Source organism: Cryptosporidium ryanae (genome assembly GCF_009792415.1).
Source record: "Cryptosporidium ryanae isolate 45019 chromosome Unknown contig_61, whole genome shotgun sequence".
Taxonomy (NCBI): domain Eukaryota; phylum Apicomplexa; class Conoidasida; order Eucoccidiorida; family Cryptosporidiidae; genus Cryptosporidium; species Cryptosporidium ryanae.
In genome coordinates, this window is record NW_027125530.1 from 19,505 (window position 1) to 32,152 (window position 12,648).

At 31.9% G+C, this 12,648-nt stretch overlaps 5 protein-coding genes across 5 annotated transcripts; 1 reads left to right on the plus strand and 4 right to left on the minus strand.

Annotated features, from left to right (window-relative positions):
* Window positions 1-351: 351 nt before the first annotated feature.
* FG386_003056 (uncharacterized protein) lies at window positions 352-3,150 on the plus strand (the record flags this gene model as incomplete). The annotated part of the gene is made up of 3 exons (XM_067342284.1): window positions 352-1,435; window positions 1,577-2,632; window positions 2,861-3,150. 3 exons carry the CDS (start codon window positions 352-354, stop codon window positions 3,148-3,150), a joined length of 2,430 nt encoding a protein of 809 aa, XP_067197835.1.
* Window positions 3,151-3,524: 374 nt separating this feature from the next.
* FG386_003057 (uncharacterized protein) lies at window positions 3,525-3,890 on the minus strand (the record flags this gene model as incomplete). Its single annotated transcript, XM_067342285.1, has 1 exon — window positions 3,525-3,890. One exon carries the CDS (start codon window positions 3,888-3,890, stop codon window positions 3,525-3,527), a length of 366 nt encoding a protein of 121 aa, XP_067197836.1.
* A 170-nt stretch (window positions 3,891-4,060) lies between these two features.
* Window positions 4,061-6,991, minus strand: FG386_003058 (signal peptide containing protein; the record flags this gene model as incomplete). The annotated part of the gene is made up of 1 exon (XM_067342286.1): window positions 4,061-6,991. The coding sequence occupies one exon, from the start codon at window positions 6,989-6,991 to the stop codon at window positions 4,061-4,063; it is 2,931 nt and encodes a 976-aa protein (XP_067197837.1).
* Window positions 6,992-7,838: 847 nt separating this feature from the next.
* Window positions 7,839-10,403, minus strand: FG386_003049 (signal peptide containing protein; the record flags this gene model as incomplete). The annotated part of the gene is made up of 1 exon (XM_067342277.1): window positions 7,839-10,403. One exon carries the CDS (start codon window positions 10,401-10,403, stop codon window positions 7,839-7,841), a length of 2,565 nt encoding a protein of 854 aa, XP_067197828.1.
* A 495-nt stretch (window positions 10,404-10,898) lies between these two features.
* FG386_003050 (uncharacterized protein) lies at window positions 10,899-12,635 on the minus strand (the record flags this gene model as incomplete). Its single annotated transcript, XM_067342278.1, has 1 exon — window positions 10,899-12,635. A coding segment is annotated over one exon (1,737 nt), but the record flags the coding sequence as incomplete, so codon positions are not given.
* Between the last annotated feature and the right edge of the window lie 13 nt (window positions 12,636-12,648).

Consider the following 12,648-nt stretch of genomic DNA (forward strand, 5'->3'; position numbering starts at 1 on the left):
AACTTGGATTGGAGTGCGAGCTTTTCAAGTACACGTATGAGAAAAACGTGCCGTACCCCGTCCTGATACCAATTTCATCATTTCTTTTCAGGTTTTGTGTATCTTTTATGAAATGTTACTCCCGAACCCAGCAACTTTTTCTATTTGTTTTTCTATGTAATGCATATGTCTTTTTGAACAGTTAATAATAAAATTTTGCTGCAGGGTTTTCTTACCTGAGCTTCAAGTTTGCTTTTTATTAAGAACTGTAGATTTTAGATTTTGTTTCAACGCCACATTTAACGATCTTATATACAGGTTGTAGCACATAAACAGGAAATAGGTGATCTTTGCATTCTGTATCAATAACAAATGAGAGCAAATAATTCGAATAGAGAATTTAATGTGAAGAAGAGCAAAGTGGGTAGTGGTATGAAAAAAAGAAACGAGGGGAATTCGTCAGATATAAGAGGACGTTCTATAACACCAAATAAAAACGCAAAAACTAATGATAAAAACGGCAGTAGCAGGACCAAGAGTAAGAATATTCAACAGAATATAATACATGGTGTTGAGAATGAGCATAATCACCATCATCATCATAATTTGCATCCAACAAGATGTTTAAGAGGAGTTTCAACAAGATCAACCTACAAAAGGTCGCCTTCTCCAAGAAGGGATTGGCCTTTTGATGAGTCTATATTGTATCCACCACATCCAAGAAAAGGCTTGCACACTTTGACGACTGGCGTTTCCGCAACGATTAAACAAAAAGTAAAGGCTAATTCAGAAAGGGTTAATAAGAATTCATCATTATCTCCATCACCTTCGTTAATATCAAATCCTTCACGTCCACGCTCGCCATCTCCAGTTAGCTACCACAGTCCACATCCAACAAGATGTTTAAGAGGAGTTTCAACAAGAGCAACCTACAAAAGGTCACCTTCTCCAAGAAAAGATTGGCCTTTTGACGAGTCTATATTGTATCCACCACATCCAAGAGAAAGTTCTCCAAAAAGCATTGGGCATAAGAGGGTAAACACTGAGATAAATATAACCCCAAAAAAGAAGCGAAAAGTGAATGACGGTAAAGATTCAATGAGCAAGAAAACAAAAGAAAAGAGCACAGTGAGACCAAGGATAAACACAAAAATATGCAAGGTGAATATAAATAAGAAAGAAATAACTAGTCCAAAAATGGTGATCAAAAGGCCATCTAAGAACACCAAATCACCAATTAATTTTCTCAAAAAGAGAAACGACAAAAAACAATCGATGAGTAAAGTAGAGCTTCCAATAATTGATAAAAGATTCTGCAAGAATTATGACTTCGATACCGAAAGTGTAGCAACTGTACTTGATGGAGAAGAAAGTTTTGAATTAAGCCCTATTACGGGATTACACGTGGGTTGGGGTGGAAATGCTTTGAAAAATTCTTGGATGAATCGACTTTCAGGTATAGTAATAAATAATTGAATATTTTAAATTCATAACTAATATACTTTCTTAATTTACTTTTTACTAATTCAAATTTTACTTTCCTTTTCTTAACCTTATTCAAACTACACTTATGAAACAAATTATTTTCTTATTTTAGGTGACGTAGAAACAAGGATTTCGTCAGCTTTATTATGGAATGAGAATCACCGTGGATCAGTATTTTGGAGGCCACATAAATGCATAAATGAGTATCGTCTTGTAAGCAATTCAAGAATACATTTTAATCCATACAACAATTCGAGCATAACCCAAATTGGTGAATATATTTGGCAAACAAATTTGGACGGTAATAAAAAAACAATTACAGAGTATCCGTCATTATTTGAGTTACTTTTTGTGAAAAAGGATTCGTTGTTGGGCTCGATATTTAATAGATTTTGTTCAAATCCAAGTTCACATGATGTAATATTTAGAGAACTACTCACGCAATCTCAGTTTAAGCTCCATAGAAACATTCTGAGAATAAACGAGATATTTCAATGTGAAACATTTCCATATACAACGTTTGTAATGGAATATCTACCACATTCATGTATGAATTGGGACGAAAACATAGGAATGTATGTAGTTCCGTCTGTATGTAAAGGCACTAGCAATAAATTAAACAGAATATACACAAGCAATGGAGCGAGACTTATATTTTCTCAAGTATTAGAGGCCTATAGGTATCTTCACAGCAATAATATAAGTGGCATATATATATGTCCAGAGTCTGTTAAAATATCACATTCCCTAGATGAAACATATTTCGACAAAAAAGGAAATACACTAACACGTTTACTTTTGTCAAAAAATAACAATTATAATAGAAAAACAGATTACTTAAGCAAAGTTAATATAAATACTGAATTAGTCAAATATTGGGAAAATTCAAAACAAATTAGCATATCTGAGAGCAATTATACCCATTCGATTAGAAAAATATGTGACATGATTCAAAGCAAGAAAAATATTTCTACAATTCCATCCAAAGACATGTATATATTCAAGTTAGAGAATTATAGTGTAGAAGGGAACGATGATAATTGGCATATGAATTTAGAATATTATCCTTGGACTTGTGATGAGGAGAAAACAAATGACGATCTCCATGTTAAGTTAAATTACATCTTTAAGGGAAGATTAACAAATTCCACGGGGCTACTTTTTGCAGGTAAGTTCTTATTTGCAACATTATTGTTTATCAGACAGACCTTACCATACTGAAAGTTTCTATATTGGCTATAAAGTGTAAAAAGAGGCAATCGTGTTAACCCATAAAGGAAAGGTTTGAGATCTGAAACTATCACTATTTCGTTGTAATTTATTTTCAAAAATTCATTAACTAATCACTTTAATCTTACACTTTAACAACTAAAATCACATTTCGAAACAAATATAGGCAATAAATGGCTAAATCCTCCAGAACTTTATCAAAGTTTTTTCTACAGAGAAAAAGAGAATTATGTGAATTTTACAAAGAGTGACATCTGGAATTTGGGGGTATTTTTGCATTGCTTACTTTCCGGAAGAGTGCCATCATTAGTGAATAACGAGGTTGTTTTAGACAAGAATGTTCCCTTTGAAATAAGGGATTTGCTTTTTTCCATGTTACAGATAAATCCAAAAGATAGAATAACATTGAATGGAATACTCAATTCTAAGTGGTTGTTATCTGAAGCTGCTTTTTAGCAATAAAACAAAATGGACGTTAATTAAAACTCTGAAAATAACTCAATAACAATTTAAGCAAAACACTCATGTACATTAACATTCGAATTATGTGTGATATTTTACTCTCATTTAATAGAAATATTTAACAAAAATAAAAACTAAGAAATATAAATAAGTTTTTGTATCTATCTTTCATTAATATTTATACCCTCGATACATTTTATATAAGGTAAATATATTTGTCTCGTTTAATTTTTGTGCTTCTTCTTTTTCCCAACTTTGTCCTTTTTTAGTAAATTGTCACTGTCGCTTACCGTCTCTTCTTGTATAGATCTATTTAGTTGAGATTGAATTAATTTAAAATACAACCAGAAAACATCAATTTTAAAAACTTACCTCAGGTTGTTTTTTCTCATTGAATGTTTAGGCTTGACGTGTGGTTTAAAACGATCAATACTGTTTAATTGTAACTCTCTTTTAATCACTCCTTGTTCTGACTTTTTAATAGCATGTAGTCTGCCTAGAGGCACCTCAACAACTAAGCCAGGTTGTTTAGATTCACTCCTTTCTGAAGCAATTAACGAATCAGATCCAGAGGCTTCCTCATAGTCCCCTTCAACTAAAGAATGATCTGAAATTAAATTAACATCCTTCCCATACGTTGAAGGATCCCTTTTATAGAAAGGATTAACCTCATGTTCAGATCTAGAAACCTCCAGAGAAGATGATGATGACAACTCTTCGTGTCCATTGTCCATCGATTCCTGTTTAAACTTATTAAACTCATCCCTAGCCTGCAATATACCAAGTATCTTTTTTTTCTCCTCTGAAGTTTTAAATGGATTCCTGAGAAGTATAAATAACAAGAAAGTTATTATCGTTATTATATGTTCAACCAACTAAATTTAGATTTAGTTAACAATTCAACTTACCTCTTTAGTCTCTCTATTTCATTCTTGTTCATGTTAAAATTAACAAATTCGAATTCTTTCTTTGCTTTATTCTTTTTATGATCTATAACTACGTCCTTACTACTCCTCTTTTCAAAGGCCTTTTTTATCTCCTTGTCCTTGACCCCATGAATGTTGTCTGTATTAATCAATTCTGGATGTCTTGCCAAGTATGCTTCCTCAAATTGAATTGCTTGGCTTTCTTCTAAAGGAGGAAGTAATGATCTTCCTTCTTCTTCAAACGCCTGCAAGTCATCTATTCTCGGAACTACTCCCTCTACAGGCAATAGCCCCTCCTCTAAATCTAAGTAAGAGTCATCCACCAGCTTTTCTAATACTACAGGTTCAACTCCCCTCATATCATCATATCTTTCAATTACTGGTATCAAACCTGTGTCTTCTCCTTTTTTGCTTGCTTCCTCTTCTTCGTAATATCTCCCGTAATTTTCATTCTCAGGATCTAAAACTACTCTCCCTGTTTGAAGAGCATTGCTTTCCATACCAAATATTTCAGCGTCATCATCAAGAAGGAGACTTTCTTCAACACCGCTAACTGTTTGCTCGCCTTCCTCACTTTTCTCATTTTTCCCATCCCAATCTCTCTTAGAAACTTCTTCCCCATCCATCTCCCCACTCATCTCAGAATCATTATCTCTATTAAGTTCAAGTATAGGGCTTGTTGCTTGATCACGAGTACGCAATGAAGTTTTAAAGTCTTCATTTTTCTGCCTTTTTGAAATTTCCTTACTTAGTTTATTCAGTTCCTTTGAAAGTTGTTCCAGTTCCAACTGTAGGGCCTCTTTTTCTGTAATATGAGATCTAAATTTCTCTTCCATTTCCTTTTTTTGATTTGATTCTTTTTGAGATGACGAATAAGCATATCTAATATAGTCGTCTTTCGCATTCTTCAGTTTTTTCAATTCGTCCTTTAAAAGTATTGCCTCCATTGAATTTTGTATCGGAAATGCAGGTGTTCCTTCCTCGCCTAATTGTCCATCTTTGATTTTTTTCTCCAGAAGTCCTGAAAGAAAAAGCTTGTCTCTTAATTCTTGTATTTCTTTTGCAGGATCTAACGTACTTTTAGAACTACTCCTGCTCTGTGTGTGCTTTTCTGGCTTGTAACCGTGAGTTGAATATTCCGTCTTTTCCCTTGACTTTGATCTCATTTCCTTTCTCGAAGTTGAACCTGAACTTAAACTTTTTTCCAACCCTGAAAACAAGGATGTACCCGAAATCAAACTTAAATGCCTATCTGAACGTGAATGCGCGACTGAACTTGATTCTGGGATTGAACTAAAACTATAATTCAACTCAGGATGCAAGTTGGTACTAGAGCTTCTGTAAGTTTTCATACCTGAAGACTCCTCCTCTCCTGATTCTGATTTCAATTCAAATCTAGGCTTTCTTTTACCTTTTTTCAAATCAGAATGTTCTTCTTTCTCCTCCATACTTTTCTGAATTAAAGAATTCACTCTTGCAGGAAACCCTTTATTTCTCTTTTTTTTTCTTTCCTCTTCTTTTTTTTTCTTCAATATTTTGTTTTTTACTTTATCAAACACTGAATATTCTTTTACTTCATCATCTGAGGAATCATATTCTTGAACTAACTTATTTGCAATCCCTGATATCTTTGGTTTATCGTCGCTGAATTTGATATAACACTTATTCTTTAAATTTAAAACATGGGGTTCATCTACTGTTAAAAATACCTCCTTTTTTGATTCAAGACGAGGCATCTTTTTTTCACCTTTTTTGGTTCCTGAAAACGACTCGGATAATTCAGCAGACGCTTCCGCACCTGATTCTTCATCTCCTTGATCAGTCCCTTCGTCTAAATCGCTTGGGACACTATACAGTTCTTTCTTATCTTCTGTATCTTTTTTCACTACTTTTTTACCCTCTTTTCTGTGTTTAATTTCCTTACTCCTTTTTTTACTTTCCCCTTCTTCTATTATTATCTCCTCTCTTCTCTTCTCATCACCTTTTTTGTTTTCGCCTGCCTTTCCTTCAATATCACCCTCTAACTTTAAACTCTTATCTTCCAACTTATTTTTTTTAATGCGTTTATCTGTTTTTGAGTCTGATTTACCTTTAACAGGTGTTCCTTTCTTGTCAGGTTTTTTTCTCATAAATTTTGAAAAATCAGGTAAACATCCTAATTTAATTTTCTTCTTTTCCTTTTTTTCATCCCTATCCTCTATTTGTTCAGTTTCATCACTTGTTTTGTTTGTCTCCTCATCAACTTGTTCCATTGAACATTCAAATGGACTTTTACCCATAAATTTTTTATTACTGATATCTAGATCTAAATCACTGATACCTGTTCCAGAACCTTCATTAATTCTGGTTTCTGAACCATGTCTGTCTCCAATATCATCATCTATGTTTATTCCACTCAGAATTCCTCCAGGTTTGATCTTTTCTTCATCATTTTTATTTAAATCTTGTTCTCCCTTCTCAGCTTTATCATCCTTTGTACCATCTTCTTGTTTCTCATCTAAAGATTTTTTACCATCTAAATTTTTTTCTCCCTGCAGATCTTTGTCTTCATTATCTTCGTTACTATCAAAACCATAACTAAAGGTTGAAGCACTAGAAATAGACAAATTATCTGTTGGTTTTCCATTTTTAATATCATCCATTTTTTTTAAGATATCCTTTGAAATAAAAATTGAATTCTCAATTTCACTATCACTCATCTCAATATCATTCACATTTCCATGTTCAGTTGGCCTTGTTACAATTATAGTGGGCCTACCCTCATGTTTTTCATTAAAACTACCAAATTCTCTAACGAAAGGATTGACTTTTGAATTTTCTGCTGCATTAATACTCGAAAGGCATATTAAGATATAAATCACTCCTATTTTAATCAACAAAAAGATTCTAGTTCTTTTTCCCAAACTCATAACAACACATTCCTCCTACTAATCATAAAGCTGGAATATTTTGTACTACTATTTTTGTTCTGTTTATTCGGTAATAATACTGTTATTTTACATCTAAATAACCTTCCTTTATATTTTTATTTTATTCATAAATTAAAATCTTATTTTGCCTTTTTTTTTCTTTTTTAACCAGGACTATTAAATTCTAATAATTCTTTTTAGATCTATTCTGTATTACCCGCCACTATTATTACATGCACTATTCGCCACCATTATAACCTCTGCCCATTCATGAACTTAAAACATAATATAAATACAAATTATGATTTGAAATTTTTGGACTGCTTTACTTTAGTTATTTAAGTTTGAAATCAGTATTTTTTTTTTATTTTTATAAGTAGAAAAGGATTAATTTCAGATACTAGATTGAAAATAGTATTGGCAGTTCGGGATAGAGACAAACAATAACAACTTACAAAGAAATTGATTATAACATATAAAATTAAAACACACTTATAATTGATACTAATTTGAATTAAAAAGGAAAAATAAAAGTGCGAATCTGTCGTAAAAGTGACAGGTATTGACTATTCAATATATTTTTCCCGCAGATTTATTAATCGCACATAAGGAAACGACGAATATAGGTTTAATAACAGTATTTACAATAAGATATATAGACACTATCAATTATTATAATGCTGTATATTAATATATACTTGTACTATCAGTAAACACGGCGAAAACTCTTCATGAAAACTCTTGAAAAACAGCTATAATAATGAGAAATAAATAAATTATTACTTATTTATTCTACAATGAATGGTAAGATAAACCCCATGCCTAAGTAGATGAACGCTGAAATGGTTTACTTAGAATCAAGTATATTTAATACAAGGTCTAGAATTTCGTCTGCTGTTGCACTGTCGATTGTTTGCATTAATTTTTGTTTTTCTTGTCTCATCGGGGACTTAACAATACCATCCTCTAAAGTAGGATATAACTTTGGACTTAACAATACATCACTTTTGTTGCAAACGCTTTTACCTAGATTAAATGCCCATTCTAAACCGCCTGCCAACTCACCGGAATTATAATTGGGAAAAGATAACACAGAGTATTCAATTCCGTCAGAAGTAGAATAAACATTGAATAATTTTCTGTTCATATCGCCAGTTGGAAAACTTAGTGACTCATCAGATACTTCTGAATTTGAATCTCTGTCGCTTTGAGTAGATTGTTGATCTAAAACAATATCTTCCAAATCTAAGTCGCTTTTAACAGATTTATCATACGCTGTATGTTCTGACTCATATCCAGTATCACTGTATTCTTTCGACTCTGAATACCCACTCCCGAGTTTATTGGTATATCTGGAAGATTTTTCTAGTAAGACCTCTTTCTGTTGTTCGTTGTTATCAGCTGAATCTTCTTTTTTTAAATATTTGTTCCTATTCCTTGAAGATAAAGGCATTCCTATGAGTTTCTCATTTCTGTTTTTAATATTCTCATACTCAAAGAAATTAATTAAGCTGTCAATGCTCTTTTTTTCAGGTGAACTCTTTTCTGTGTCTCTAATTCCCAGTTTATTCCTTGGGGAGACAATTAATGTTGGCTTGCTTACTTTATTTTCATTTTCGAAATGCCTAATTAACATTTTCACTCTACCTTCATTGACGTTCGGATATTCACTTAAATCATTTCCTAGTGACTCATCTGGGTTCTCTCCCTCTGTTGTTTCTTTTGATTGTCCTTGGCTCCCCTCATATCCCAGCTTTTCTCTCAGGTTATTTACATTATCTGTCTCATGTTCTAATGATAAGTCATTTATAACATTTTCATCTTCATGTTCAAGATTTTCTTTTTCAGAGAGACCCTTACTTTCGTAGGCATTATGACTTTTAACTACCTTTAAATTATTAAACATTGTTCTAAATTTATTTGCAAACGTAGATGCTGATTTATCAGAACCTAAAACTTGTGTACTTGACCTTTCGGCACCTCTCTGGCTTGTCTCTGTATCTTGGGCTTTCTCACTTATTTCTGAAACCTTTTCGCTTTCATCATCTATGTTTTCAGTATTTAGATCTTCTAGGACGTTCTCAGATAATTTTTTTATTCTTAAAGTGGGAACAGCACTTTCATCTGCCTCTTCTTCAGAAACATCGTTTCCATCATCTTTTCCTTGAGATATTCTTGGATACCTTTCACTATAGTTACTAAAGTTTATTTCTTCACCATACATATCTTCAGTCTTCTCTTTTTCTTGAATTTCACCATACTTGCTCTCTGACTTAGATTTCTCTTCTTTTGGCTTTGTCTTTTCTGACAACTCAACAAGACCACTCTGCATCGCCTCTCTGATTAATCTATCATATGTTTCATGTGGCAATTCTGAGAGTGAATCCTCGCTCTTTTTCTTATATTCTGAAATGGAGTCTTCCATTCCATCGATTGCATTGTCATATGAAGATTCATAATGATTATCCTTTTGTCTACTCTTCTCTGATTCAGAGCTCACTTTCTCAGAAATCTGAGGTGACTTCTCCGCTAAATCCAAAATATTCTCTTGTATGGATTTTTCTAAGGAAAGAGATTTATCTGTTTTCTCACCACTTGTAGACAGTTTTGAAAGTTCTTTATCTTCCTCAGATTCTAAATAAGCACTTAATCGTGGTATTTCTGTTAAGTCATCAAGAGTTTCACTGTCATCTTTACTGTAGACCACAATTCCTCTTGATGGTCCACTTTTTTCATCGTATATTGAAAGTAAATCTTTATCTTCAATTCTACCACTGTCCACAATTTTAGTTTCTTTTAATTTTTTATCATCATATTCAACAAGTGAATCTCTTTTTGATTCCTCTTCACCTTCCTCTAAGTCAGAATCTTTTGGTTCCGGATAACGCTCTCGTGATCTTTCGTATTCCGTTTCTGCTGAATCTGCTGTTTCCTCCTTATAATCTCTCAACTCAATCCTTGGAATTGGAGCGGACAAATCTTCTCCATATTCTGAAGAAGAGCCAGTTTGAGGGTATTTATCACCAACGCTGTCATCCTCAGCACCAAGTTCTTTTAGTGATTTATCTGATTTTGATTCTTCAAATTCATCTCCTTTTTGTGATTCACTATAATCACTATCAGATCCCAAATAAGATTTTCTTGATGATTCTTGACCAATTGAAAAGTCATAATCATGTTTGGATACACTACCAACATCTTTATCGCTTTGTTCTAACTCCTCTTGATCATCACTCTTAATGCCAAAGAATTTTTTAATCCTATCAAGAATTCCTCGTCCTTTTTTTGTTGATTCAGGATTCTCAGAAGTTCCAGAACTTTTAAGCTGACTTAAATTTCTTCCCAAACAAATGTTGGGTTCCAAGAACACCAAACCAATAAATGTTATCAGTAATATATAGTTAATCCTCATAATTTTTTGCTTGTGTGTTTAACTTGTTATTATTACCGTTTTATATTAATTTGCATTAGAGTTTTGATCCACTTTTTTATATAAAATAATAAAAAAGGCGATCACTATTTTCTCGCATTGCCTTTGATTTACATGCCATTTACTATTTTGTTTTTAGATCACTTAATCCCCGCCCAAACTCCATACACCAACAATAAGACATAAAACAATGTAGAATGAATTAAGAGACATTTTAGAATGCAAAAGAAAAATTAAAAAAAGGTAACTGACTTTAATTTAACCTATAATTTTTATATTGATTATATTATATAAATCTGTGATAATTTTATTATATACGAATTTACTATTTTACTGTGTTATTTACATGTGATGCATATGAATTTTTAGTTACAAATGCACTCTTATGCTCGTTGTGACTATTATATGTAATAAATAGAGGAGCTGAATAAGAAGTTATGATAAAAGAGTAGTGATTGAGAAGTTTCCACTCTATAATTATTCCAAATTGGCAGCCTCTCTTTTTGCCCTTTGTATCTCCTCTTCCGTAAATAGATCTCTCCTGCCTTCCATTCTTCCAGGCCTGAGTTTTGGAGCAAAGGAGAAGATCCATTCCCTTTCTCTGTCATGTTCATTTTTTTCTTCATTTTCCCCATTTACTTTTTTCAGTTTAACTGAATAATCTTCGATACTTGGAGATTTTACTTGTTTAATGTCTGAATTTACTGGCCTTTTAATAATATTTGCTTTCCTAACATTATTTTCAATACTGATTGTATTAATGCTACCCCTTAAATTCACTACATTAGTGTTTGATTTAGAATTAACCAATACTGCCTTCTTTGCGTAAGAACCTTCAATGAAGTCATTTGAATTTAAAAGCATATTGTCTTCAGGAGTTAATAACTCAAGTTGTTGTTTGTTTGTTTCCTCAATAATTTCATCTAACAATAAAAAATCACCTTCAGATAATTCAAATTTTTCTTCTTTATTTTTAAAACCATCTATAGGATTTTGAGTAAAAAAATTATCTTTAATATCAAATAAAAATGTATCTGATATGTCAATGTCATCATCATCATCATTTATATGATATTCAGTGTCACTATTGTACATATTTTGTGATTGTCTTACTGCTGATTTTGATATTTGTGAACTTATTTTAAAATCTGTGAATGATTCTTCCAATTTATTATCATAATTTGGATCTATTTTTGTGTTCATTATTACTTGGTTAATTACTTCTACTTCTTCGTCTGTCAGTTTAGTATCACTTTCATTGATATTTGAATAATCTTCATCAAATTTGTTGTTTATCTTATCTTCAAGTAGAAAAAGATTGCTTATATCTATGATATTATCGTCATCCTCTTCATTATCATTAAATGTTTTTTTCTTGTACTTATCAGTATCATCAAATAGCAGATTCAATTCTAAATTTTCATCAAGATTATCATGATCACTTTTGTCACTATCTTTCTCAGATTCAAATAATAAATCAAGATGTAAGATATCATTGTCCAAATCATTAATTTCGTTGTTTTTTTGATTATTTGGTTTGTTTACAAATAAATTAGATATACCAAGATCATCGTCATCAACATTTTTATCTTTATTCTTTATTGATTTTTCAACATCATTAATGTTTGTTTCATCACTATTTTCATATAATTGTCCTATAAATAAATCTTCTTCATTATTGCTAGTTTCTGAATTTGTTACTGTTCCATCAATTATTTCATTTATCATTTTCATATCGTCATCTGTAATCTGCACATTTCTATCGCTTTTAACTGTTAAATCTAACCCCGCAGGTCCTTCCAGTATTTTTTCATTATTATTGTTTATTTTTAATTCAAAATCAATGCTTTCGTCTTTTATGTTTTCATTTATTGGAGAATTATTAACAACCAATAGTTCGTTATCATAAAGATCTGACTCACTCTCCTGGTCCACTGTTGAAGCTATATCATCAAAAAGATAATAGTTTCTGTTTTTATTCTCCAAACTCTCCTCCAATAGTTTAATTTCATCGGTATAACCATCCCATTCGTCTGCTGAATCATTTTGTAATATTTCTTGATTCAAAACAAAATTAACTCTTGAACTTGTATCAAAATTATTATTTTCTATACCCAAGCCCTTTTCCAAATCTAATTCAGGACCAAAATCCAGATCTGGAAGTTCAGGTTTACTATTCAAGTTTGAGTTATTATCACCATCTATACCCAAACCCTTTTCCAAATCT